This window comes from Panthera onca, assembly GCF_046562875.1.
Source record: "Panthera onca isolate mPanOnc1 chromosome E1 unlocalized genomic scaffold, mPanOnc1 haplotype 2 h2.Chr16_ul_6, whole genome shotgun sequence".
Classification (NCBI taxonomy): Eukaryota; Metazoa; Chordata; class Mammalia; order Carnivora; family Felidae; genus Panthera; species Panthera onca.
This window is the reverse complement of record NW_027675820.1, coordinates 719,168-747,138: the sequence shown is the minus strand read 5'-3', so window position 1 is coordinate 747,138 and position 27,971 is coordinate 719,168. Positions and strand designations below refer to the sequence as shown.

The 27,971-nt window shown below is 50.0% G+C and overlaps 1 protein-coding gene and 1 long non-coding RNA gene across 8 annotated transcripts in view; one reads left to right on the top strand and one right to left on the bottom strand.

Annotated features, from left to right (window-relative positions):
• Positions 1–38: 38 nt before the first annotated feature.
• Positions 39–13,646, bottom strand: LOC144615179 (uncharacterized). 4 transcript variants are annotated; one of them, XR_013553653.2, is made up of 4 exons: positions 9,720–9,779; positions 6,116–6,248; positions 2,471–2,899; positions 39–2,359 (listed from the first exon to the last, which is right to left on the bottom strand). It is a non-coding gene; the product is annotated as an uncharacterized LOC144615179 (long non-coding RNA). The 4 variants fall into 4 exon arrangements; XR_014137193.1 differs by having other exon boundaries at positions 39–2,899; XR_014137194.1 differs by lacking the exons at positions 6,116–6,248; positions 9,720–9,779 and adding an exon at positions 13,096–13,646 and having other exon boundaries at positions 39–2,899.
• The window catches only part of LOC144615177 (pleckstrin homology domain-containing family M member 1-like), a 20,445-nt gene continuing 2,322 nt past the window's right edge, over positions 9,849–27,971 (top strand). For 2 of the 4 annotated variants that reach the window (XM_081794847.1, XM_081794850.1), the window contains exons 1-5: positions 12,419–12,526; positions 15,684–15,772; positions 19,267–19,514; positions 21,249–21,875; positions 27,523–27,749. In XM_081794847.1, the coding sequence (XP_081650973.1) occupies positions 15,725–15,772; positions 19,267–19,514; positions 21,249–21,875; positions 27,523–27,749 (1,150 nt within the window). In that variant the 5' untranslated portion in view covers positions 12,419–12,526; positions 15,684–15,724. Of the gene's footprint in view, positions 9,958–12,418; positions 12,527–15,099; positions 15,284–15,683; positions 15,773–19,266; positions 19,515–21,248; positions 21,876–27,522; positions 27,750–27,971 lie in introns of those variants that run through there. The other 2 variants (XM_081794848.1, XM_081794849.1) reach the window with 2 other exon arrangements.

Genomic DNA, 27,971 nt, shown 5'->3' with positions numbered 1-27,971 from the left:
GCTTCCCGAAGTGTGGGCCGGGATTCCAGGCAACTCCATTCTCCTATTTTGGAATATTTCCATTAGCTCAAATGTGGTTCATAAAGTGAAGCTTAGAAAATGTTGTTTCTATAACACGACCTCAAATTTGCACAATACTTATCAGTCTCAAATGCTACCTTGCCGTATTTCTTTTAATTTTTTTTATGTTTATTTTTGAGAGAGAGGGAGAGAGAGAGACAGAGCATGCGGGCAGAGAGAGAGGGAGACACAGAATATGAAGCAGGCTCCAGGCTCTGAGCTGTCAGCACAGAGCCCGATGCGGGTCTCGAACCCATGAACCAACCACGAGATTATGACCCTCTCTGCCACCCCTCCACTCGCACTCTATGTCTCTGTCTCTTTCTCTCTCCAAAATAAACATTTAAAAAAATTTTTTAAAAACAACAATAAACATTTATTCCTCAAAAAACATCTTTTTTAATGTTTATTTTGAAGAGAGAACAAGAGAGAGAGGGAGACACAGAATCTGAAGCAGGCTCCAGGCTCTGAGCTGTCAGCACAGAGCCCAATGCGGGGCCCGAAGCCATGAATGGTGAGACCATGACCTGAGCCAAAGTCAGACGCTCAACCAACTGAGCCACCCAGGCGCAATACCCATCCCCAACCCTCCCCTCCCTCCCACCCCCCATCAACCGTCAGTTTTGTGAACATATTTTAAAACTACCATAGCCAGGAAAACAAACCATTCTAGATATTGCAAACACACACACACACACAAAGGTCATACAAGCAATTGGTGCTCACCACTGGTGGGGCTCGCGGTGGTGAAGGTCAGGGCCAGGGGGGAATCGCACCACTAGCTCTCAGGTTACTTTACCACAGTTGCTCTCCATAGATTCAAAGCTGCTGCTGCCACTCGGTCAGGAAACTTCGGGAAGCCACTGCCGGGGCCACTACAGCCCCATGGCCCCAAGCCTGACTGGTGGGGAGTATGGACTCCAACATTCGGCCCGCATGTCTGCTGCTACAGAGGAGAAAAGCATGGCTTCCACCTCCTTCCACCTCCGCCTTCCAAATTTCACACAGGTACGCTTTATTGGCACAATTCTGCTGTCGAGGGAATCTGTCAACGATGGTTCGTGGGTTTCCAGGACCTGCAAAGAAGGGGCTAGAAATGGGTGTCAAGAGCCAACCAACATCATCCAGCAAACCCCTCCTGATGGGGGGGTGTTCAAAGGCTTTGTAAAAGGGGGGTGGTGTCCACGTGGAGTAACCTGGTGGTCGTGTTTCTAAGTCGGAAACCCTGAAAGGTGTCATTCTAGCTGGGCAGCAGGTGAGGCGCTGGATGCTGACGACATACACTCATCCCCAGAGGTGACTGGAGAAGCGCCTGGAGTTGATTCTTAGTTTCATCTCTGGAACGTTCTCACTGGAATTAAAGCTGGATGGACTATTGGCAATGCAGTATCTGAGAAAACATAGCCCCCATTCAAAAGGGCTGCCAGAGAAAAGATCTCCACAGGGAAACATGTTTTCTCAAAATACAGCCTTTGGACCTCTATACGCAAACATCCCTGGGATGCTTACTTAAAAAGCTGATCCTGAAAATAATTTAATTTCAAAGGCTGTTGGGGCACCTGGGTGGTTCAGTCAGTTGAGCGACCGACTTCGGCTCAGGTCATGATCTCACGGTTCTTGGGTTTGAGCCCCACGTCGGGCTCTGTGCTGACAGCGCGGAGCCTGGAGCCCGCTTTGGAGTCTGTGTCTAACTCGCTCTCTGCCCCTCCCCCACCCCCCTGCTTGCACCCTGCCTCTCTCTCAAAAATAAATATTAAAAATAAAAAAATTAAAAGGCTGATCCTGCACACCTCCCCTGATGAAAACAAACAAAAGCAGACACTACTTAAAGTAATCCAGACAGATTTCAGTCAGTAACATAGTATTGCAGTGCCGTAGGGGAAAGGGTTCATCGTGAGCAGGCACCCGACTGGGATTATTACAGAGGTGATGGGGTATTTCACAGGGAGAATGAGGGACTAGGGAAGGGAATGAGTGGGGGGCTCTATAATCAGAAGTGAAAGATGACAAAAAGCAGGAAGGGACGCTGGCCCATATGAGACCCATCTGGCTTTGCTGACACTTCTCAAAGTTAAGCTCCTGCCCTCTCACAGAAGCTGGGAGACAGGGGCCCGATCTTCAGGCGTTGGCTGGACTCAGCAGCCAATCCTTTAGACAGCCGGGAGTTTTGCAGGCAGGCACTTTAAGGGAGGCTAGGGTCCTACTAGGGATGCGGCCACGAGCTGCCAGCAACCACGTCCGTGTTTGTTCGCCTTCACAGGCCAAGCAAGGTCGAATCAAGAAGAGGGCTCGGAGGAGCCTGGCGAGCATTTGGAGAAAGAATCTGTCACCCTCCGAACCCACATGCCCACCCCTCCTGAGCCCATCCCCCAAACAGAGGGACCACTTTGACAGGCCTTTTTATGCTCACCAAACGACTGAAGTAGGACAAGGCGGACGGGGAGGTGGGGGAAGCAGAGGTTCTCCGGCTTCTTCAGGGCTGGAGGTCGGCAGGGATTTGGGGGTGGGAGACGAAGGGCAGAGCAGATTGAGGATGACCAGGAGGCTCAACTGGATTCTTAACCTGGGAGTCCCGACTGGTCATGCTGGCCGGCTCCTGCCCCCACGGAGGTCAGGGCCTCTCAGTCCTGAGGACCACCAGGCACGACCAGCTCTGGCTCCTGTGGTCCTGGTGGGGGTATGTTGTTGAGACCTGGGGGATGGCGTGGAGCACCAGCTGGGGGGCGGGAGCACACTCATTCAAGAAGAAGAAAAGTCCCGAGGCCCAGAGCAGAGGCAGGAATGGTGCTTAGGCTGCGTGTGTTTCCAGGGCAGCGGCAGAGAGCGGTCTGGCGCCACACTGTGGAGGAAATGAAGATTTCAACGGTACAAAGGCCTCGTCTGGATGAGGGCTACACCCCAGGGTGGTAGAGCAGGAAAACAGAAGGAGCCTGGCTCCCTGACATAAGAGCCACCGAACCAGCCCCAGATCCAGTACTTAACCGGATTATCATATGAGAGATCAAGAAGCTGCTTCTTAAAAAAATTTCTTTTCAATGTTTACTTATTTTTGAGAGACAGAGACAGAGCACGAGCAGGGGAGGGGCAGAGAGAGAGGGAGACACAGAACGTGAAGCAGGCTCCAGGCTCTGAGCCGTCCGCACACATCCCGACATGGGGCTCGAACCCATGAACGGCAAGATCGTGACCTGAGCCAAAGTCAGACACCTGACCGACTGAGCCACCCGGGTGCCCCCAAGAAGCTGTTTTTTAATTTAACCCACTGTTGGGGCGCCTGGATGGCTCAGTCGGTTAGGTGTCCGACTTCGGCTCAGGTCAGGATCTCACCGTTCGTGGGTTCAAGCCCCACATCGGGCTCTGTGCTGACGGCTCGGAGCCTGGAGCCCGCTTCAGACTCTGTGTCTCCCTCTGCCCTTCCCCCACTCAATCTCTGTCTCTGTCTCAAAAATAAATAAACATTTAAAAACAAAGGAATTAAAGGGCGCCTGGGTGGCTCAGTCGGTTAAGCATCCAACTTCAGCTCAGGTCACGATCTCGGGGTTCGTGAGTTTGAGTCCCACATCGGGTTCTGTGCTGTCAGCCTGTCAGCACAGAGCCCGCTTTGGATCCTCTGCCCCACTCTCTCTGCCCCTCCCCCGCTTGCACTCTCCCCCCCGCCCCCCGAAAAAAAGGATTAAAAAAAAAGAATTAAAAAAAATCACTTAACCACTGTTGTGTTGGGTCTCTACTGCAGCAGCTGAACCTGTACGTAACCTGATAACGGAGGGAATCCATGTATCTGTTATCTTTTGCCACAACAGTGCTAACTAATAGACCATCCTCAAAACTCAGAGGAGGCTGGGAAACCGATTCTCACAGGTTGGCCGTTACCGCTGTACTTTAATGCCCTGCTGGCTGGATCGGCGCTGCTTCTCACTGCTGGTCTTTTCTCCCTGTGTTGCTGCCGGGACCCAGGCTGAAGAGGCAGCGGCTACCCAAGAGAAGCGTAAGAGAGCAAGCAAAAGAGCCATCGGGCCTCTTCGAGCCTAAGCACGGAACCAGCCCCCAGCCCCAAGCCAGGGGATGGGAAAGTACACTGTGGCCACGAGGAGACACAGCAGGAGCGGGGATGCGGGGAGGGCCCATAATTCTCTCTCCCAGAATGTGACAGAGTCCTGGGTCAGAGGCTACAACACGGTGGCCCTGCTCTTCTAGGCGTCACCTACGAATGGCGCAGAGTGAAAGACAGCGTCCGTCCATGTGAAGACTCAACCGCAGTTCTCTATCAGGTCAGGAGCCCTGACAAGACAAGAATCACATCTCCTTCCTCTTCCCAACGCCTAGGGCCAGGCCCTGCCCTCAGGGCTGACTCAGGGAGATTACTGGGTGAATCTGAGACCATTTCTTCACTCTCTGCGTCGGATTCCTTATGTGATACAGACTGACCTCCTAAAGGTCAGCACACAGTGCTAGGGGTTTGCCCGCAAAGCTGCAAAGGGACTGTGCCATTGGGAACTGAGATGTGTACCTAGGTCTGTCTACACCGCATCCTGGATCCACTGCCTGCCAGAGGGACCTCCAGAAGAAAGGACTTCTACAAGTTAAATATCGCAGACTTCACACTCCAAAGGAGAACCGTTTGAAGAGAGCCATGGTTAACCCTGACGAATGCCACCATCACCACAGAATTCCAGGCACCGGGCATGTGGGTAGAAAGCATATTTTAGGGCAGTGACTCATGGTAAGTCGTTTCCTCCAGTCCCTAAAACGGGCTATTCAATGTCAAGCTGTCTCAGGCTCAGGCTGATAACAGGGCAGCCATAGGGGACCTAGTGGGAGCTGCGTTGTCACGGTCCAAGTCTGTACGCACCGCTTGTATAACCTGCCCAAGTTCACAAAGACAGGATATCAGTCGCCGCTCTTTATGCTCCCAGTGAAAGAAATCCAACTAAAATATGCTTAAGCCAAAAATGTCATACGGTGTATCGGCTCACATAACCGGGAAGCCTAAGATCTTCAAGCTGGCCGCATCTAGCGCTCAAACGTCATTCTCTCCCCAACTATCCCTCAGTTGTGCTTTCCTCCATGACGGCTTCAGGCCACAGGATGGATGCCCCAAGACTGCAAAGATAGTCCTTAGTAACTCCAACTCTCCACTGAGGTTGAGCAAGCCTCATAAAGGAAAGCCAGTCTTCAAAAAGCCTCTGATTGGTCTGCTTGGACCCTGTATCTGGCAGGAGGAGACCCTGATTGGCCAGCCATGGTCAGCGTGCACCTGCAAGGTGGGCCTTAAACCAGTACTTAAGTCTCTGCTAGGGCACAGGAACTGAATAGAAAGTCAAGAGAGGGGGTTGTCTCACGGCAAGTTGAGGGGGCGAGGTGACAAATGGAAGACCAGACATTGAGGCTAGATTGAACTAACCCTAAGCCTAAACTTTGAACAGGCTTTCACACGTTCATAGATGCTATTGTGAGTAAAACACAAATTCACTTAAGAGCAGGAGTGCCTTCATAGTAACTTTTGGTCTTTCTGTATTTTTTGTCCCAATTAATAGATATCGAAAGGATCCCTACGATCACGAGCAGGTCCGAAGACCATTCTATTTTTTAATATTAGAAAGGGATTCTTAACTGCAGATTAAGAGAGAGAGTAAAGAAAGCAAGAAGAGAAGGGAGCCAGGAAAACCCCAGCCCAGGAAGCAGCGAAGGAAGGTTCCAGGACAGCAGCGTATGACAGGTCAAGGAGGTAGCCGAGGGAAACGGCACTAACTGTCATGCCAGAGCACTGGAGCGGAGTGGAGGAGTGATCGTGGCGGGCAGCACAGAAAGAGAAGGAGAAGAAATTAAACCCCGGGGGGTCAGGGGACAGAAACGAGTGCCATCGGACTACATGAGCAAGCTCTGCGGTGAACAATGCTTACCTAGTCACAATTCTGCAACCACTATCAATCATGGGGCAAGAGTGACAAAACTAAACCCCAAGAATGGAATGGGTGGGGGGTGTTAAAGACCTAACTCCTTGCCTGTGTTGCTAGGAAGTCCACAGATAGCGTCTAAAATGGGTGAATCAGAGCACCTGGGTGGCTCAGTCGGTTGAGCGTCTGACGTCAGCTCAGGTCACGATTTCACGGTTCGTGGGTTCGAGCCCCGCATCGGACTTTGTGTTGACAGCGCAGAGCCTGCTTGGGATTCTCTCTCTCCTTCTCTCTCTTTCAAAAAAAAAAAAAAAATTAAAAAACTCTTTTAAATGGAAGAATTAAGAGCTAGAAACACAAGATAGGTGGAGATAAGCACCAGAAGATCCAGCGAGAGGTAAGGAGGACCGAGGACTGGCGAGCTGGCCCAGGAGGGTGGGGATGGTCGAGGCAAGAAGCTGCTGCGGGTCATTCTGTTTCCTCACCACTTCATTTCGTACTATTTGAACTGTAAACTATGTGTGATAACATTTGGGAGGCTTAAAGAGTCCATTCTTTTGTCAACGGCACCTCAAAGCTGTATTTGTGTCCAACTTTATTGAGATAGAATTGACACATAATTTTTACGAACCCTTTAAATCCATTTTTTAAAGAGAGTGGGAAGAACCAGCTTCCTGCAACAGAAGCCATGAGAACATTACCTATTCCGGTTTCAAAAGAAATGGTGGCATTAGTTCTGCTTAGATGATTTCGGTCAGAGACCAAGTAAGCATACATCTGGGGTTCAAACAAGAGAGGCTCTCACTCCAGTGCTCAAAGACCAGTTAGAAAACGGAGATCTGACTGAACTGGGTAGGTACGAATTAGCCAAAACTGTAACAATAATAATAATAATAATAATAATAATATAGCTAGTTATCCTCAAGTGCTTACTTCAGACCAGAAACCGTCCTGAGGATATTATCTTATTTAATCCTCATGGCAACTGATATTTTCCCCAATTTACAGATGAGGAACTGAGGCTCAGATAGTTTGGGGAACTTCCCGGAAGTCACACACTCTGGCCCCTCTGCCTGAGGCGGAGGGGCCTCAGCGTGTTGTGATTTACTTCTCTTTTCTAACCACCAATCAAACTTAGAAGTTTCTATCTCTGGTGCCATCTCGAGGGGCCTATGAAAACCACTGACTGTGGCAGTGGTCTCAGGCCCACACTTGCTGGGTTGTGCTGGGCCCTGCGCTGTCTTAGGGAAGGCCTAGAAAACAGTATGGGGTAGAGCCGGTATTCAAACCTAAGCATTCCCGGCTCCAAAGCCCACTTGCTCGGCCACTGAATTATGCTAGTTCTCCAGCTAGAATCAGAGCTGGGTGAGGATCCCACCTGTAGTAATTATGAGTTGTATGGCCTTGGGCCCCCAAGTTCCTTAACCTCTCTTAAGCCTGTTTTATCATCTATGCCATGGGGATAACAATGGTGCTTACCTTCAGGGTGGTTGCTAAGGATAAATCAAAATTCCTATCTGGCAAATAGGAGCCTCTATTTTCCACACCTGTTAAATCCCTTGCCCTTCAGCTCCTAGGTTAAGGAGAGATTCTCACATTTTCTCACCCTTCAGATCCACGGGTGGTAGGGCAAGAGACAGAAAAGGTTTGGGTCAAGGCTAAATACTTGGACCTCATCCCAGAGTGACTCTCCAGGGCAGGGGCGGGGTTCAGGAATCTACACCTTAGACCCCCGAGAAATTCAGATGCCTGCAGTCCTCCTGCCTGGCTTTGAATGACTATGCGTAGTGCTTGAAATCTGACAGACCAGTGCCTTTGTGAGCGTCTGAGCCCTTCCTGCACTGGCCTCCAGCTCTGTCTGTGCCTCCTCCCTTTCCCCATTGCCCAATCTGTCTTTATCTCCCCCTTCCATTCTAAGCCCCCTCCCCTTACTCTAGCCTTACTTCCTAGCTTCCTCTCCACCTCTCCGTGCACCCTCCCCTGAGCTCAGTCTGCATTCCTACCCACCGGCCGTTTCTCTACCAGTCTCTTCGCAGGCATTGCCCTTTCCTGTGTCCACCCGGAAGGCTCAGATAAAAGTTGCTTCCGCCAGGATAACCTTCAAGGCCTCTTCCCTGGCACCATGGCACTTTGCACGTACCTTTATTATTGCTCAAATAACAGGGTAATGGGAGATTTTTTTTTCCGGCCTCAGATTACCTGGTGGACTCGTGGCCCACGAATGGTGGAAATGTGCGCCAGAGTAAGATGGAGAGAGGAGGACAAGCCCGTAGACTTTGCAGAGGGGCCGAGAGGCCTGAGAAGTAAGAGAAGACCAGGAGACAGGGGCTCCTGAAAAGATAGATAAGAGATTACCATGCGGGGTTCCCACAGCTTTTGCAGACAGCGGCTGCGCAAAAATTCATTGGAAGAACTGAGGAATGTTGCTGGCTCCATCTGGGGGAGGGCATGCTTGTATCAAGACACTGATGCTCTTGATGTGCTATAATTATAACCAGAAACACTATCCTTTTGCCCAGGAAACTGGATTTCCCAGTAAATTCCTTACTTTCCAAGTTGTTTAACGCTAAGATAATGCTTTGCTTCTGTGTCCTTATTTATTTATCTTTAACGTTTATTTACTTTGGAGAGGGAGAGCACAAGCGAGGGAGGGGCAGAGAGAGAGAGAGAGAGAGAGAGAGAGAGAGAGAGAGAGAGAATCCCAAGCAGGCTCTGCACGGTCAGCGCAGAGCCCAATGCAGGGCTGGAACTCACAACTGTGAGATTGTGACCTGAGCCGAAGTCAGACACTTAACCGACCGAGCCACCCAGGCATCCCTCCGTGTCCTTATTTCTAACTTTCTGTTCAACTGTTAACCATACTAAATGTACTCAGATTCATCTAGTCTAAAATCGAGGAGAGGTGGTTCTCGCTCCTAGAGACAGAATTATTGAAGAGGCAGCCCGCACACACTCAGGTGCCACATCTCCAACAGCTGGTTTTATAAATGGAAACAGGCACTGGGACCCCTTCTTCTCCCCTTCCCAGAAAGGCTGATGGAGAGCCTGGCCCAGATCAGTGGAGCTTTCTTCCAAGAACTGTCCCGTTCCCAGACCAGCCCTGTAGACACCCCCAAAGTCCCCCTGGACCTGCAGGTAGCAGTACCTCTCCACCCCAGTACTCACCCCACACTCAGGCCCTAAGATCCCACTTGACCTGAGCCTGCAGGTATGAAGTGTCCAAAGCACAAGACATCTGTCCCCACCCCCACCAACACACACTCTTGACCTTTTGTTCTGGGTCCATGTGAAAGAGAAATGTCAACTCTACCAAGTAAAGGAAACAAACAACTTCCTGGCTAGATGAGAATAACCAGAACCTTAAGCTTCATGCCTGGGGGCTGACGGGTACCTAAAGGTGCTCCCTTGGTGATAGGGGTGATCAAAACCTGTATGCTCGTCCTGAGAACCACCAGGCGGGAAGCACCAACTGCACTGATGCCCTCAGGGAGGCAAAACTAGGGTAGACGTTATTGGTCCGATTTTACAAGTGGGAACCTTCCGGGCAGGAGGCCAACAGACAGCCTCCGTAGACAGCACGGTAGATAGTGCTGTGCCCAGGCAAGGTCGTGAACCCAGAAGGCGGCCGGGATCTAGTGAGACGCAGACACTGCTGGGGGCGGGCAGTAGGACACGTTCCGCCCGACACTGGTGGGCTAGCCTGGTGGCCTCGCCTCTTCGTGCGCATCTCGGGTCGCAGAGTCCCCAGCCTCCCAGATCACTCACCTGCTCTGGAGCTGGGAACTTGGGCTTTCCTGAGCGCTGGCCCCGCCCCGAGGCTCCGCCGGCCCTGCGCTGGGCTCCGCGGTCCGGGGGCGGGGCCGGACGCCGAACCAACGTGATGGCGTCAGGCGCCGCGAGCGCCGTTTCCTGTTGTCCCTGGCCCGGAGGCCGCAGCGCCTGGTCGGAGGCTTAGGGGCTGCAGTGGCCAGGAGTGCCCCGCGCCCCCTCCCCGCTCCCTCTGGTGAGTTAGGGGTCAGAGGGCGAGGAGGGTGAGAAGGGGACGGCGGGGCCGAGACGAGAACGGGCGATGGGTCACCAGCCCTGTCCGTGATCGCAAACCCTTGGTTGCTTTGAAACTGTCCTGCTTCAGAGCCTTTTCCCTGCCCGGCCTGAGCCCCGCACCCTACCCCACTCGGACCCGAGCCTTCAGCCCAAACAGCCAGTGCTGACCCGTCCCCTTCCTCTTCTCCACCCGTGACCCGAGCCCAGCCCTTACCCTCACCCCTTCACCACTGGTCTTGCGTAAGTGCAGCCACACTCGACCCCACGGTAGCCCACTTCCAACCCCTAGGACAGCCACTTCCCTCCGCCTCCCTCTAACGCATCTCCTTCTCACCCCTCAACCCCTTTGGCAATCCCAGTGCTCCACGCAAACCTCCTCGAGCCCCCCCTCCCCCTCCCCGTCTTTCTGGCTTACCCCTTTTCAGGCTCAGCTTTCTTATCCCAGCCCCCCTGCTCAGCCCCCCAAGGTCTGCTCAGCCAAAACACCCACCTCCCCCCACTCATTTAATACCTACCACTACAGTAGATGCCCTATTGCGCTTACCCCCCTCTTCTTGATAACTCTGATCTCAGCCCTATCTCAAGTCTTGTATGTATCTTCTTGCCCTCACCCACTCAACCCCTAACTTCCAAGCCCACCGCATACTTTCTTTCCATCCCCAGCCAGCCTGAGGACACTTCATTCCTGAGTCTTTGCTAAACCACCCCCCAACTCTTGCTGCCCTAGTTCCCACCACCCCTACCCAATCTTGTTAGATTGACGTCTTCCTATCCCCATTTCAACTCTTCATCCCAGCTCTGTGCCCACTCTTCCCTTGATGTGGTCCCCATTTGATCTGAGAACCTAGTGCAGTCCCCTGCCAACCCCACCTGCTTTCTCAGAGCCAGGCACTTGCCGAACACCTCAATTGAGGCAGGGCCTCAGATGGTAAGTAAGTGTGGAGGAGTAGAGATCCTTCTCCCGTGGGTCAAGTGCTTTTCCTGGATGTCAGGCCCCCTGTACCTGTCCTTAAGGATTGTATTCCTGGCATCCATATTACATTACTCGCGTTGGCTGCTGGAATGATAGGTATCATCCAAATACCTGGAAGGTGAGGGAGCTACTCATTCAGCTGGGGCAGTGGAAGCTTATCACTTCCTTTTGGGTGACGATCTGGAGAAACTCAAGCGGTTCCACTGTGTGGGGTTGGCTGTGGTCACAGAATCATGTCCATGTGCATTGCCCTGCCGCTCAGAAAGGACCCTCACCCAGTGCTCCTCCTGGCCAGAACTGGTTGTAGATTAGTCCCGCTACCGAATGTGCCAGAGGTGACGTTACATGTTGTGAAGAGTAGAGATGAGTGGATCCTGGGGACGCCGAGGCCTCCGTGGAGGCTGTTGAATTGCTTCCTCTTTTTGCAGGTGCTGGATCATTGAGTTTTGACCATTTTGATTACCCATGAACACAGAGAGTCAAGTTATCTCAGAGTAGCTAGACATTCTTGAGGCACCCAGGCTCCATGGTTAACATTTATAATCTCCTGGGATTTGGGGGTGCACATCCCCTCTAAGTTCTGGTGACCAAACTCCAAAGGATTGGCCACTTGACAGCCATTGTAAAGGACCCCAAAGAAGACCCCTTGTGTTTGCTTGCATTTATAGTCTCACGCCTTTGAGAATCGGATGTCCTTTTACCTTCAATATCCCCTTCCGTTAAGGTGTGATCTCTGAAGGGTTTCAGCCTGTTGGCAGCTTGGTGTAATGGAAGGAGTTCTGCAGTGACCCCACCACTGAGAAGTTGTATACCTCAACTTCTTACAGTCTGAAACGGTCTGAGCCTTTTTATTTTACTCATCTGTTCATTCAGCAAGTATTTTGTGAGCACCACTGTGTGCCGTGCACTGTTTGAAGCATTAGAAAGACAATGGTGAATGAGTCAGGCAAAGGTCCTGCTTTCATTCACTCAGAGTTTGGTCCTTGCCAGAATCTTAAGGGATCTGGGACAAGAATATGGGAGAGATGGGTGTTGTTGGATGGAAGGAGGGAGGGAGGAAAGAAAGATACCCAGTGTTCCTAGACCTCACATTTCTGGCCTCACCCACTAGCCTTTGGACTGGGAATCACGAGCTAGAAGTTGCTTGCCCTCCAGCTGATATTCAGTTGCTTTGTCGCCCTACCCACCCCCCCCCCCCACACCCATCCCACCCCCCACAGGGCTCTTGTCTAGAAATCCAACTTTCTTCAGGTAGAAGGAGGTGCTGTTTACTCAGCACTCACATGTCTGAAGTATCAGCTGTCTTTCTGAATCAGAAGATAACTTTGTCATTTGTTTCCAGCTGAAAACCCTGACTCATCACCTGGTACAGCAGCTGGAGGGCTTAAACACCGGCCTGTTGTCCTGCATAGCCAGGTGCAGGATCGGAGTCAGGCCGTAGAGACGAGGCTGTCGCGGATGGCAGGGAAGTCTCTAAGAAGAAGAGGTTGCTGTTTACTGATGAACGGAGTGTTTCGAAAGTGGTGAAGCCAGGTTATCCATTTCTTCTTCTAATGTAAGTCTCATCTGAGTCCTTCTCCTCTTTTCGTTCTTCCTTAGTCTCTGGAGGAAGTGAAATTGGATGTTTATAGAAGGCCAGGCAGTATCACGAAGAGAATCAACCCCAACGATTCCTTCCTGTGTGTTGGAACATTTGAGGAGGGACAGCTCGGAAACCTGGCTGCCATGGAAAGGACCTGTGGTCAGCTAGTTGGGGCCACAGATCTGATGGGCAAGATTGTTTCTTGTCAGTGTTAGGCCTTCTTTGATAAGGTGGAGCTTCTGAAGAGTCTGTGAATAATAAGTTTGCCTGAAACTCTTTGAACCAAGGACCTGGGACAGTATGAACTGACGAAAGGCACAGAGCTTGGAATGAGAAAATTCTGTCCCTCACCTGAGGCATGTTTCCACTGAGCCTCAGTTTTCTCTTCTGTGAATGAGGGATACTCATCCTTCTCTCACAGGATTGTTTTAAGAATTAAATGAGGATAGAGAATGAGATCCTGTGCCAGAGTGAACCAATACAGAGGGGCAGAGGTAGACGAAGGGTGACTTAAGAGTTTCCTAAAGGCACACGGCACTCACCTTTTCTGCTCCACTGTATCAGGGATGTTTGAACTCTCTACTTGCTCTCTTTCTTCTGGGTCTCCTGAAGACCCACCCCTCTTTCGTTTGCTTCTTGGTGTCAGTGAAGACAGCTCTGAAGATAGAAAGTGAAACCAGTCCCATAGCATGGTAGATGGGGGTCTGGCTCACCCAAGGAGCCTGCTGGAGTGCTGACCTAGCAGTCAGGAGACCCAGAGCCCAGAGATCTCACATCGTAGATGGTCGTGGTCCTGCCTCTGAGCCATTTCCTGCCTTCCTGAGGCGTTCTAGAACCGACAGGCCTATGTAGGGAGCTTTGGCTTCCTGCAAGGAAAGATGTGCCCGGAACTTTGGCCTGACCCCCACGTCTCAGTTCTGTTTTGTGAATTGTCAAGTGGCAATTCTTCTAGGTTTCTCTGCACTGTTGTCCTTTTGTGACGTTCCCGACACTGTTTTAGGTCACAGTTGTCTCTTGTCTGGCCCTGCTCTGACCTCAGTGTCAGTTTACTTTGTTTTTTCAGCAGACCCTGACTTGGCCAGAGCACCCACTTAATGATAAGCCTCCCTCCCTCCAGTGAATATTATATTCAGTGAATTAGTTGATGAGGCCTCAATGGTCTTCCTCTTCAGATTGCTGAGGCCCAAGCCTTGAGGCCGGCTGAGGGAAGGGCAGTTTTAGGGCTTGAGGCTCTGTCTAGAAGGGCAGGCCCCCGGAATTGCCAGAGGGGATTGGATGCCAGGGTCTCAAAGCCAGCGAGCCTGAACGTGGCCTGCAGGGCTGCGTAGGGTAGCCTTGAAGAAACCCAGCCTCTAGGATCAGGCACGGTTTCAGGACCGACTCTATAGTATGTCCCCTTCTCCCGGTGCCCTGGTGGCCAGAGCATGGAGCTGGTCTCCAGCGAAGGGTCCTGAGGATTCCCAGTGGGTAGGAGCTGGGAAAGTGGTGGAGGGAGAGACAGTCTGATGGGCTGTGGCCAGGGGCTAGTGTTCCTCCTGTCAGTCTGTTGTGCGCTGACCAGAGCTGGTTTCGTGGGGGCCGTCCTCCACACACCTATCTGCCTTTGCATGTCCTTACTTAGGAAGGTCGGCGCTGGGTCCTGTTCACCCTCTGCCGGATCCAGAGGCCAGGGCTTGAATCAGAGCGTCTTTCATCATTTAGGGCCACCCTGCCGTTCTCCATGCCTCACTGTTCGCCTGTAAACCTTTCCTGCCAGACTCAACCCTGATGCTCCCTTGCATCCCGCCACCTGGGCCCCCAGCTGGAGAGCCCTCCTCCCAAGACTTCCCTGCCCCCTCCCCAGCCACCCCTTAGCCCTAGCTCACACCCGCCTCTTCCAGAAGGGTGGATGTCATCCTGGCCGAAGGTGGTAGAGCCCGCCACTGATCAGCCCTGGGATCTTGGGAAGTTCCCTGACCTGGGTCAGCTTTGATTTATCTGGATAATAAAAGAGCTCGCCTAGGGTGGTTACAAGGAATGAATGAAGCAATGTGTGTAAACAGTACAAAATCCATTCATCATGCCTCCATTTGATAACTTCTTTGGGCCATAGGTTTTTGAGAACAGAGACAGCGATGACCTATTTTTTGGTGTCCCTCCATGCTCGGCAGCGTGGTCACTAGAGATCTGTTTAGATGGGAATGTGCCTGCCCAATCCTGGTCCGTCCAAGTGGCTGGGGCGGTCCAGGCGAGCCAACAGCCACCCCCCGAGGCTCAGGTTGAGCCCCCCCCCCCCCCCACCTAAGCCACCCCCGGGGGGGTGGGGGGGAAGCCAGTGCCCTGAGGGATTTACCTGTGTACTGACTTCAGGTAGTTGAGCGGACTCATTCAGACAGTGGCCTTTGCCTATAAGGCTTGGCCACATCCAACCGGGGTAATAGATACCATTTATCCTTAGTACCGTCAGGCACTGTGCTGGGCGTTTTCCACATTCATAACCTCCGTTTGAGACGTCTGCCGTGGTGCCCCACCTAGCATGCCTAAGTGGTTAGTGGCAAATTGAGATTCGAACCCGTGTTGTTTCCCTTTAGGCGTGTCCCTGTGCTGCTCCAGCTGGACCCTCGTGCCTGGAGGGGAAGCAGCTATGTAGCAAGAGGCCCTCCCTTTGGAAACTTCCTTCAGTTGTGCTTGTCCCTGCCGAGCTGGCAGACATCGGGCTGGCACAGGAGTCAGAGGCTCCGAATGTGAATTGTGAGCCCCTGCTTCCTGGTCCACGTGGGCTCTTGGCACCTCCAGCGGCAGCATCCCCCTCGCACCCTTAGTTCTGTATCCAAATCGGCCCCTCATTCCCTGCTTTTTTGTGCCAGCGTTTGGTGTGGCATACAGAGGCCTCTCCATGCCCTGATTAGGGTGGACCCACCCACGGCACATAGGATTCCCCACCTCCTGAGATTCGAGCCCTCAGATTTCTTCTCTTCCCTTGTTTCCTTCCTTAAAATCCACTCTTGGCTTTTACTTTTGAATTCAGAGGCCTTTGCATTGCAGTTTGAGGAAGATGGGCTGACCCGCTGCCTGCTGGGGGGAGGGGGAGAATTGGCTGGGGGTGGTGAGCTGGAACCTGCTCATCTGGCCGCGCCGTCTGTCTCTGCAGGTGTCATGTGATTCTCCGAGGGAGCTGCAGTGTGAGCGGAAATGCTCTCGGTGGTGGAGAATGGACTGGACCCCCGGGCTGCCATCCCGGTAGGCAGTCGGAGAGGCTCAAGGGTGGGGAAGGGGGCACGGGACAGCCATGTCATTGGTCTTCCTCACTTTGAAATGAATGAGTACTGTCTGGAAAGCGAGGCTTCGGGCTGAGAAAGAGTTATAGCAGAAGCAGGCTCTGAGGAGACCCTGCCCTTTCTAGAACATCTTATTGGTGATAGAATGGGAATTGATAAAAAACAACGGATTTTAATAGGGGCTGCCTGAAGACCAAGGATTTCTCAAAGGAAGTCATACATATGGGGCGCCTGGGTGGCTCACACGGTTAAGCGTCATGATCGTAAGCGGCTCATGGTCTTGCAGTTTGTGAGGTCAAGCCCTGCATTGGGCTCTCTGCTGTCAGAGCAGAGCCTGCTTTGGATCCTCGGTCCGCTCTGTCTCTGCCCCCTCCCCCACAGGCACATACATGTATGCACATTCTCTCTCTCTCTCTCCCTCTCTCTCCCTCTCTCTTTCTCTCTCTCTCTCTCTCAAAAATAAGTAAACATTAAAAGAAGGGGCAGCTGGGTGGCTCAGTCGGTTGAGCATCCGACTTCGGCTCAGGTCATGATCTCACGGCTCATGGGCTGGAGGCCCGCATCGGGCTCTGTGCTGCCAGCTCAGTGCCTGGAGGCTGCTTCATATTCTGGGTCTCCCTCTCTCTCTCTGCCCTCTCCCTCCCATGCTGTCTCTCTCTGTCTCTCAAAAATAAATAAACATTAAAAAAAAGAAAAGAGGGCATTAGGGTGGCCTGGGTGCCTCAGACGGTTGAGCGTCCATTTGGCTCAGGTCATGATCTCACGATTTGGGAGTTTGCTGCTGTCACTCCCTAGCCCACTTTGAATCCTCTGTCCTCCTCTCTCTTTGCCTCTCTCTCTCTCTCTCTCTCTCTCTCTCTCTCCAGTCAAATAAGCAAACAATAAAAGAAGTATATGACCCATAAGTCATATGAAAAGATGTCTAACATCAAAAGACTGCATACTGTATGACTTCATTTACACAAAATGTCCAGAATTGGCAAATCCATAAAGACAGAAAGTAGATTAGTAGTTGCTAGGGGTTGAGGGAGAGGGGACTAGAGAGGAGTGACTGCTCATGGGCACAGTGTTCCTTTTTGAGACAATGAAAATGTCCTAAAATTAGGTAGTGGCTGTAGTTTCACTATTCTGTGAACATACCAAAAATCACTGAACTGTATAGTTTAAATGAGTGAATTTTAGGCAATGTAAATTGTGTCTCATTAAAGCTGTTATAAAGAAAAAAAAAAAAAAAAACAGGGGCTCCTGGGTGGCTCAGTTGATGGAGCGTCCGACTTCGGCTCAGGTCATGATCTCACGGTCCGTGAGTTCGAGCCCCGCGTCGGGCCCTGTGCTGACCGCTCAGAGCCTGGAGCCTGTTTCAGATTCTGTGTCTCCCTCTCTCTCTGACCCTCCCCCGTTCATGCTCTGTCTCTCTCTGTCTCAAAAATACATAAACATTAAAAAAAAAAAATTTTTTTTTTTAAAAAAAAAAGAACATTCGACTTTTCAAAGAACATTAACATGAACTGTTTGGGCTAAGATAAAAATAAAACAGTAAAATATTTATCCATAATCCTATCAGCTAACAGTTCAAACCAGGTTTTCTGTATTCCCTCCCAATCCTTTTCCAAAACACATAGGTAATTTTGACATGCTTATACTATGACAGAACTGTCTTTATCTTTCCAAAGGATTTTACATATATGTATTTTATAATTGATTTATGTAACAGACCTTAACGGAATACTTACATGTGTCAGGAACCAAGCCAAGTGTTGAGGATGCAAGAATGAAAAAAAAAAGCAAGTCCTGCCCTCAGAGTAATCCCCCCGCCCCCCAACTCCTGTGCTGTAGGTCAGGAAGTATTCGTTCCGTTTAACAGATGAGGAAATTAAGCTCAGTGAGGTTAAGTGAAATGTCTGTAGTGACCCAGCTGTTGACCAACAGAGCTGAGACTAACATCTGCCTCTGACTGCCAGGTCAAGGATCTTTCCTTTTTTCTTTCTTTCTTTTTAAAGTTTATTTATTTATTTTAGGGGCGCCTGGGTGGCTCAGTCAGTTAAGCGTCCTATTTCAGCTCAGGTCATGATCTCACGGCTCGTGGGTTTGAGCCCTGCATCAGGCTCTGTGCTGACAGCTCAGAGCCTGGAGCCTGCTTCGGATTCTGTGTCTTCCTCTCTCTCTGCCCCTCCCCCCTCCTCATACTTTGTCTCTCTCTCTCTCTCTCTCTCTCTCTCAAAAATAAACATTAAAAAGATATTTTTAAATAAATAACGTTTATTTTATTTATTTTGAAAGGGAGAGTGAGCATGAGCAGAGGAGGGGCAGAGAGAGGGAGAGAGAGAGAGAGAGAGAGAGAGAGAGAGAGAGAATCTCAAGCAGGCTCCACACTGTCAGCACAGAGCCAGATACGGAGCTCAAACTCAAAAACCGTGAGATCATGACCTGAGCTGAAATCAAGAGTCAGATGCTTAACTGACTGAGCCGCCCAGGTGCCCCTAGGATCTTTTTTTTTTTTTTGAATTTTTTTTTTTTCAACGTTTTTTATTTATTTTTGGGACAGAGTGAGACAGAGCATGAACGGGGGAGGGGCAGAGAGAGAGGGAGACACAGAATCGGAAACAGGCTCCAGGCTCCGAGGCATCAGCCTAGAGCCCGACGCGGGGCTCGAACTCACAGACCGCGAGATCGTGACCTGGCTGAAGTCGGATGCTTAACCGACTGCGCCACCCAGGCGCCCCCCTACGATCTTTCTTAATGTGGACCATGCTCCTGTTTTCTTGGTGTTTTTATGGTTCTAAAGTGGCACTTGTTGCCTCTTCATGGAATCGTAGACCCCTAAACAAGGTGGAAAGCTTCACCCCTGCCCTAGATGGATCACCCAGGCTCCCACACCTGTAACTATGATGGAGCCGGTATTTAAACACAAGATTTCTATGGCTATCAAATCACTGAAGTTCGGTTTAAAAAGCAAAACAAAAGAAAAATATACAAATATCTTTGCAAAAAAATAACTATCTCTGGGTGGTATAAGTACGTAATTTTCCTTTTCTCCTCTATGCTTTGTCTCTGTTTTCTTTCTTTTTTTAAAATTTTTTCCAACGTTTATTTATTTTTGAGAGAAAGAGAGAGCGTGCGTGCGTGTGCAAGTGGGGGAGGGGCAGAGAGAGAGGGAGGCACAGAATCCAAAGCAGGCTCCAGGCTCTGAGCTGGCAGCACAGAGCCCGACGTGGGGCTCGAACCCATGAACCGTGAGATCACGACCTGAGCCGAAGTCGGACGCTCAACCGACTGAGCCACCCAGGCGCCCATCTTTGTTTTCTATGATTAGCTTGTGCTAGTTTTGCTGTATACACACCCACAGGTAGACGTGAGCACGTGTGTGGGTGTGCGTGTATTTGGTGATAAGCACTTACCTTCCAGGGGTCACCGCAGGATCTTCTAAAGGCCTGTGTTATGTCTGACACCGACTAGGTCATCAAGAAGAAGCTAGTGGGATCTGTGAAGGCGTTGCAGAAGCAGTACGTGTCCTCGGACACAGTGGTCACTAGCGAAGACGGAGATGCCAACACCATGTGCAGTGCCCTGGAGGCCGTATTTATCCACGGCCTGCATGCCAAGCACATCCGAGCCGAGGCCGGAGGGAAAAGGAAGAAGAGCGCCCACCAGAAGCCTCTGCCTCAGCCTGTCTTCTGGCCCCTCCTGAAAGCTGTCACCCACAAGTGAGATCAGCAGGGGAGGCTTTGCTTTGGGGAGGAGCTTCAGTGTGGGTGACCCTGGGCTCTCCCTCTACAGCTATATGGGAAAGCAGCAGAGATGCTCTGTGTTCTAGAATGGAGATGGGTGAGATAGGGGTTATTGTTAGACCAAGCCTCAAGAGCCCCTCAGCGCACAGGCAATGGCCTGGGGCTGCTCAGGCCCCTGGCTGGTCGCCTTTAGCAGGAGCCGCCTTTTTGCCACACCGTGGCAAAGTTAGGTAGTTGGAACAGAGAATGTGTGGCCTGCAAAGCCTAAAATCTTTACTAAGTGGCCCTTAACAGAAGAGGTTTGCTGACCCTGCCTTGGAATGTTTGAACATCTCTATGCTAAGTATTATATCCTAACAGGCTATGGCATTTTTTAAAGACGTGGAATCCAGATCATCTGAATATCCACCCTGGGACGTTTGCCTCTGCGGCCCTGGCCCTAACTGCCTGGGCTTTGGAGCAAGCAGCTGCTGGCACGTTGCCTCTAAGGGCTATTAAATGCCACCTTCAGCCTGAAGGTGCCTTGTCAGTCTGTATCTTCCTTTTCATGCTGACTGCCACCGCCCTATCTCAGGTTCTTACCTCACTCCTAGGTGGCAGTGGCTTTCTGATTGTCCCCCTTATCTCATTGTGTCTGTCCTTAGGTCAGGCAGCTGGTCAACATTTATTGAGCTTAAGCTAACCCGAGCTCATTCCCTGAGCCCTGTGGAGCACGCACTCCTATGGGCGAGACGTGCTCAGGGCACTGTGATGGTCAGAGGAAGGGCATTTACATCAGACCAAGGGTTCGGGAACTGAGTTGGGTACATGATCTTATCCCGAGCAGCCCACCCAGAAGTCTGCGCGACTGCGGTCAAGTCATTTCCCGGTGTAAAAACTCTCAGGCTCCCCAGTGCTAGCCTGGAGTTCCATTCACTTCGTTGGGGCCCCGGAATCTGTATCCTGACCAGGTTCCCAGGTGATTCTGACGCACAGCCAGGTGTGGGGACCCTTGCCCCACCTTGCCTCACCGGTTGGATGCTCAAGACCCTGCATCACCTGACTTTGCAACCCAATCAGCCACTCCTCCTCCTCCCCGTGCTGTAACGGGAGTGCTCACCACTCCTGTTACACAGCTGCTGCTTCCCTACCCTTGGTGCCTTTTCTCTGTCAGTCCTTGGTGCCTGAGGTTCCCCTTCCATCTTTGCGGCTTGAAATCGCTCAAGGCCCAGCTCAATGCCTTGCCTGTGCCTAATCCCTATGCCTAATCCCGCAATGCCTTGCCTAAGGCATTGTCCTTACTGCAACCTGGAAGTGATTGCCTTCCCCCCACCCCAGCTCTACTGACAACAGGGTTCACTTCCGTGTGCCCTTGAAAGGTAGTAACCTGGACTGAGGGCAGGACCATGTCTGTATCCTGTATCTTCACAGCTCCAAAGACCTGGCACTTAGGGGCTCATCACATGTATGCCGGATGAGCAGGTGATGTCAAGGGCGCCTGGGGAGTTGAAACTAAAATGGCAATTATCCTGCATGACAGTAACCTTGAAAAAGTGGGGAGTTGTAGCTAAATATTTCTCAATTCCCTGTAGAACACTGCTATCTGAGATATTTTCCCAAGCCTGTATATACTTGCAGTCGTTATTACTGGCTCCTGCTCACCAGTGGATAAAATGATCCTCTGTGATCTGAACTCACTTCTTGAAACAAGCCTGTCCTCTCCACCCCCAGGCACATCGTCTCGGAATTGGAGCACCTGATCTTTGTCAGCACGGACGTGGGCCGCTGCCGGGCCTGGCTGAGGCTGGCCCTCAATGACGGCCTGATGGAGTGCTACCTGAAGCTGCTCCTCCAGGAGCCCGCCCGCCTGTGCGAGTACTATCAGCCCACAGCCCTGCTTCGAGACGCCGAGGAGGGCGAGTTCCTCCTCAGCTTCCTGCAGGGACTGACGTCCTTATCCTTCGAGCCCTCCTACAAGTCCGCCATCTTAAACGAGTGGACGCTCACCCCGCTGGCTCTCTCTGGGCTTTGCCCGCTCTCTGAGCTCGACCCCCTCACCACCTCTGGGACAGAACTACAGCGGAAAGAGTCTCTGGATTCAATTTCCCATTCCTCAGGCTCGGAGGACATCGAAGTCCAGCACTCAGGCCATAAGATCCGACGGAACCGGAAGCTCACGGCCTCCTCCCTCAGCCTGGACACCGCCGGTTCATCCCAGCTGTCTTGCAGCCTAAACTCTGATAGCTGCCTACTCCAAGAGAATGGCTCCAAGAGTCCAGACCGTTCCGAGGAGCCCATGTCCTACGACTCCGACCTGGGGACAGCAAATGCCGATGATTCAGACCCGTCTCTGCAAGAGTGAGTGTCCTTCCCCCACTCCTCTCCTCCCCCTGCCTTCCTTCCTTCTCCTCTTCCTCTTTCTCTCCCTCCCTATAGCATGTGATTGCCTGTCACTGAGCATTGACCTCTCTAAGGGCATAAAGGAAAAGGGGATCGTGGCTCTTCCTCAGGGACTGGAGTTGCTGGGACTTGTAACTGGAGGCAACATGGGGCAGCGAGGAGAATGGATTCAGGGAGGGCTCGAGCTGAATCAGGCTCCAGCTCTGCCCCTGGCTGATCTTCGACCAGTTACCTAATTTCTCTGAGGCTTCGTGTAAAATATTATTGCCTCTAGGGCGGAAACCAACGGTTCGGAGTTAGATATACAACTTCCAAAAGACGCAGTGAAGCCCAGCGCGTCTGGGTGCTCCGCTGCGACCTCCCAGAAGGCCTCTGAAGGACACAGACCCTGAATGAGGCCTGGAGGAGGTGGTGCACAAAAGGGGCCAAGCGAGTGAGTGGAGGAAGAGCACAGGGAGCAATGAACTTGACTAGAGAAGGGACGCTGGGCAGAGCTGTCTCTTTAAAAGAACTTTTTTCTATTTGAGTATTGTTGACACACGGTGTTACATTAGTCTCAGGTGTACAAGGTAGTGAGTCACCATCTCTCTATGTTGTACCATGCTCACCCCAGCAGAGCCTTCTTCGTTCAGGCCCTTTTTAAACACTCATTTTTTAATAGATTTATTTTTATGGTAAGAAAAAAAAGTCTACCTACAGTGAAACGTCTTCTCCACCTTTGTAACCATAATTATTAATTCCTTACATCTTTCTTTTTCTTTTCTTTAAAGTTTATTTATTTATTTTTGAGAGAGAGAATGAGCAGGGGAGGGGCAGTGAGAAAGGGGGACAGAGGATCTGAAGCAGATTCTGTGCTGACAGCAGAGAGCCCAACGTGGGGCTCGAACTCACGAACCGTGAGATCATGAGCTAGGCTGAAGTCAGACATTTAACTGACCGAGCCACCCAGGCACCCCCTTTACATGTCTTTTTCTGATGTTTCTAAATGCATCTAACAGATATGAATAGATCTGTTAATAACTGTTAATATCTGTTAATAGATCTGTAATAGACTTTTAAATGTCTTTTATATTTCTTATCTCTGCCCCATCCCCACAAAGCTATTATAAATATACTGTTTGATACCTTGTCTTAGAAGAGATCAGGATTTTTGTTTTGGAGCTTCATATCAGTTTCTTAATTTTTTTTCCCCCCTATGGCATGTGTTTCCATTGTATGAATGTACCTTAGTTTATTTGACCAGCCCTGTATTTCCTGGACACTGGAGTTCACTCTTTCTGTAAATAACCGTGTGTATGTGATCTTTGAATTCTATGCAACTATCTCTGTTCAGTAAAGTCCCAGAAACAGAATTGCTGAGGCAAAGGATAAATGAATCTACAATTTTCATAGATAATCGCCTGTTTACACTCTGTCAGGAATGTACCTGTGCCCCCTCGGCCTTGTAGGCAGAAGGTATTATCAAACTTTTGGATATTTGCTCATCTAATAGGTAGAACATGATAAACTTTTTTTTCAAGTTTATTTACTTGTTTTGAGAGAGAGAGAGAGAGAGAGACAGCAAGCGAGCATGAGTGGGGGAAGGGCAGAGAGAGAGGCGGGGGGAGAGAGAGAGAATCCCAAGCAGGCCCCTCGCTGTCAGTGCAGAGCGTGATGCAGAGCTTGATCCCAGGAACTGTGAGATCATGACCCAAGCCAAAATCAAGAGTCGGGCTGGTACGGAGTGAGCTTAGAAGACATCTGTGAGGAAACAAGGCCATTAGGGCAGCCATCTTGCCCAAGCAGCAGCCTGTGGGTGGAGGAACCTAGGCCTTTGCTCTCAGGAACATACACCTGCTTTCAGGGGAAAGATACGCATGCACACACCCACCACACACACACACATGCACACGGTGACAGAAATAGCCCCATTCTGTGTTTTCATGGCATTGATAGTTTTTTTTTCCCAATGTTTATTTATTTTTGAGAGAGAGAGAGAGAGACAGAGTGTGAGCGGCAGAGGGGGAGAGAGAGAGGGAGACACAGAACCCAAAGCAGGCTCCAGGCTCCAAGCTGTCAGCACAGAGCCCGATGCTGGGCCTGAACCCATGAACCACGAGATCATGACCTGAGCCGAAGTTGGATGCTTAACCGACTGAGCCAGCCCAGGTGCCCCATCCAGTTCTTCACCAAGCTTCCCACCACCTTAGATTTAATATCCATTGATGATTCTTGCCCAAACTAATCTATGATGGCTGCAGAGTGATGATTTTCCAACCTCATGACCACCTCCACGTTTATCACTCACCATCTTATTGTCAGGAAGAGCTCCAACCCCATCCCCGTTATGTATCTGTTTGTCTATTTATTACTATTAAGGACTCAGGGATTCCTATCTCTTTCACTAGATTATAATCTGTCCCTATCCTTATTTTTTTCAAAGACGCTCTAGGCCCAAGGTGGGGTGCTAACTCATGACCCTGAAACCAAGAGTCGCTCGCTCCACCAACTGAGCCGGCCAAGCTCCCCTGTCACTATCTTTATTTGTGTCGATGGCCAAACTGTCCCAGACTACCTTAGAAACCATTCTGTATTAATTCTGTAGCTACGATACCAAAAGCGTAAGCAACAAAAGAAAAGATAGAGAAAACAGTCTTCATCATCATTGAATTCTTTTGTTTCTAAGAATACCATCAAGAAAGTGAAAGGCAACCCACAGAATGCGAGAAAATATTTGCAAGCCATGTATCTCATAAAGAATTTTTTATTTTTTATTTTTTTTAATTTATTGTTTTTAATTTTATTTTTTATTTGTTAAGAGTTACATGCAAATTAGTTAGCATCTAGTGCAACAATGATTTCAGGAGTAGATTCCTTAGTGCCCCTTACCCATTTAGCCCATCCCCCCTCCCACACCCCCTCCAGTAACCCTCTGTTTGCTCTCTATATTTATGAGTCTCTTCTGTTTTGTCCCCCTCCCTGTTTTTATATTATTTTTGTTTCCCTTCCCTTATGTTCATCTGTTTTGTCTCTTAAAGTCCTCATATGAGTGAAGTCATATGATGTTTGTCTTTCTCTGACTAATTTCACTTAGCATAATACCCTCCAGTTCCATCCACATAGTTGCAAATGGCAAGATTTCATTCTTTTTGATTGCCGAGTAACACTTCATTGTATATATATACCACACCTTCTTTATCCATTCATCCATCGATGGGCATTTGGGCTCTTTTCATACTTCAGCTATTGTTGATAGTGCTGCTATAAACATGGGGGTGCATGTGTCCCTTCAAAACAGCACACCTGTATCCCGTGGATAAATGCCTAGTAGTGCAATTGCTGGGTTGTAGGGTAGTTCTATTTTTAGTTTTTTGAGGAACCCCCATCCTGTTTTCCAGAGTGGCTGCACCAGCTTGCATTCCCATCTGATAAAGAATTTTTACAACTCAATAAAGAAGGACAAATAACCCAACTAGAAAATGGGCAAAAGATCTGAATACTGAATTTCCCCAAAGATATGCAAATGGCCAAAGAGCACATAGAAAGATGCTCAGCGTCATTAGCCACCAGGAAAATGCAGATCCAAACCATCATGTGTACGACTTGGCACCCATTAGGAGAGCTTTGATCAGAAAGACAGTTAATAGCAAGTGTTAGTGGGGGGGGGTGCTGGTGGGCTCAGTTGGTATAGAGCATGGTGACTCTCAACATCAGGGTCATGGGCAGAACCTACTTAAAAAAAAAGAGTAAATTGAATTAAAAAAACAAACAAGCGTTGGGGCACCTGGGTGACTCAGTCAGTTGAGCCTCTTGATATCAGCTCAGGTCATGATCTCACAGTCTGTGGGCTCAAGCCCCGCATTGGGCTCTGCGTTGACAGTGAGGAGCCTGCTTGGGATTCTCCCTCTCTCCCTCTCTCTCTGCCCCTCCCTAGCTTTTGTGCACCCTCTCTCTCTCTCTCTCTCTCTCTCTCTCAAAATAACTAAATAAACTTTATAATTTTTTTTTTTTTAAAGTAACCAGTGTTGGTAAGGATGTGGAAAAGCCGATGGCAATGTAAAATGGTACAGCCACTTTGAAGTCAGGCAGTTGCTCCAAAGTTGAAACTTGAAGTTACTCTATGGCTCAGCAGTTCCATTCCCTGGCGTATATGCCCGAAGGAATGAAAACATTTGTCCACACAAACACTTGTGCGTGAATGTTCACAGCACCGTCATTCATAATAGCCCCAAAGTAGCCCAAAAGTCTATAAAACGATCAATAGAGAGACAAAAGAAGGATTCATCACAAGGAATGAGATCCCAGTGGCTGCCACAACATGAATAAATCTTGAAAACATTGTTAAGCGAAAGAAGCCGGGCTCAAAGGCCACCTATGGTGTGACTATTTGTGTGCAGTGTCCAGGTTAGGTAAATCTAGAGAAATGGAAAGTAGGCTTGTGGTGGGCAGGGGTTGGAGGAGGGGTGGATTAGTGACAGCTAATGGGTATGGGGTTTCCTGTTGGGTTGATGAAAATGTTTTAAAATTGACCGCGATCATAGTCGCACGGCTCTGCAAACACACTATTGAGCTGCACGCTTTAAATTAAGTGATTGTGCGGTATGTGAATTATGTACTGTGAATTTTATCTCAATAAAGCTGTTACCAAGAAAGTGTTCCAGATTTGGCCAGCGGGTGCCCCTCTGAGCTGGCTCTCATGTCCATTTGACGTGCCCCAATCCATATTTTGAGCACTTTCTTACTTTCTAGCACAAGATAATTCAGACTTATTTTATACTCTTTCCTAACTCCAGCCTAGGAATCAACCTTTGTCCCAGAAGTCTTGCTTCCTATTTTGGGGGGGAATGCAAAACCAAGATTTAGGCATTTATCATTTCATTTAATCATCATGACAACCCTAGTAAGTGGGTACTGGCATATCTTCCTTTTACAAATGAGGCCCGGAGAGGTAAAGTATATTGCCCAAGGTCACACTGCAGCCCAACCTTTGAAAGCAGGCGATGTGAATCCAGAGTCCCCGCCCCTTGCACCTCCCCCTACACACACACACACACACACACAGAGTGTGAAAGTGAAGTTTATTTCTTCAACAAGGTCACTTTTACTTGAGTGACCCCAGTTTTGAGTGGAAACAAAGGTGTAGAGCTTATAAGACAGCCTCTCAGGAATTGCACATGGCAGGGTATACCCTTGGGAAAAGTCACATATCATGCGTCTGGGAGCGTGGGGTTGAGGGCAGACCAACACCCAGTGGCCTGGCCCTTCCTACGAGAGCACATGTTCAAACCCACACACGCAAGTACCAGTAAAGTCCAGTGCTCATCAGTCTCCTTTGCCAGCCTCACTCCCCACCCCTGTACCCAAATGCTGCCCATAGCCAGGTGTCCTTTACAAGAGTGAGAATGGCTAAAACAGGAGAAAACCTATAGATGAAAGGAGATCAGCCTCGGTTTTTCACTGTTGACGCTGGGCAGTGGCTACATGGAGATTCATGATATTATTCTCTCTTATTTTGTAAATGTTTGAAAGTTTCTGTAGTAAAAGAAAGTATAAAATGGTGAGAGGAAAGAGAAATAGCCAGGCGGGGAGCCGTGAGTGAGCCGGGACATTTGGCTGCTGTCTCCAGATTCCTCAGGTGCTCAGAGGAGACCAGCAGCACGTCTGGGAGATCCTCGGGACCACAGGCCCTCAGCTGCACCTTCTCCCCTCCGAAGATGATGAGGATGCTACTCATGTCCTTGGTCAGCTGCCTCGTTGCCATAAATGAGGCCAAGCTCATCAGTCGCTGTGACTTGGCCAGAGTGCTGCACAAGGAGGATCTGGATAGGTTTGAGGGCTACTCCCTGAGTGACTGTGAGTGCTGCTTTCTCACACTCCCGCCCCCCCATTCCTCTTCTGCTCCTGGTCACCTCCTATGTGGCCATCTTTCCATCATTCATCTTTCGAAGCCAAGTTCAAAAAGCAGCCCTCCCCGAGAAGCCCCTCCCAACATTCTATATTCCTTCCACTGAATATTATTAACTGAGCACTTACTATGTACCGGGAACTATTTTAGGGGCTGGGGACAGAGACATC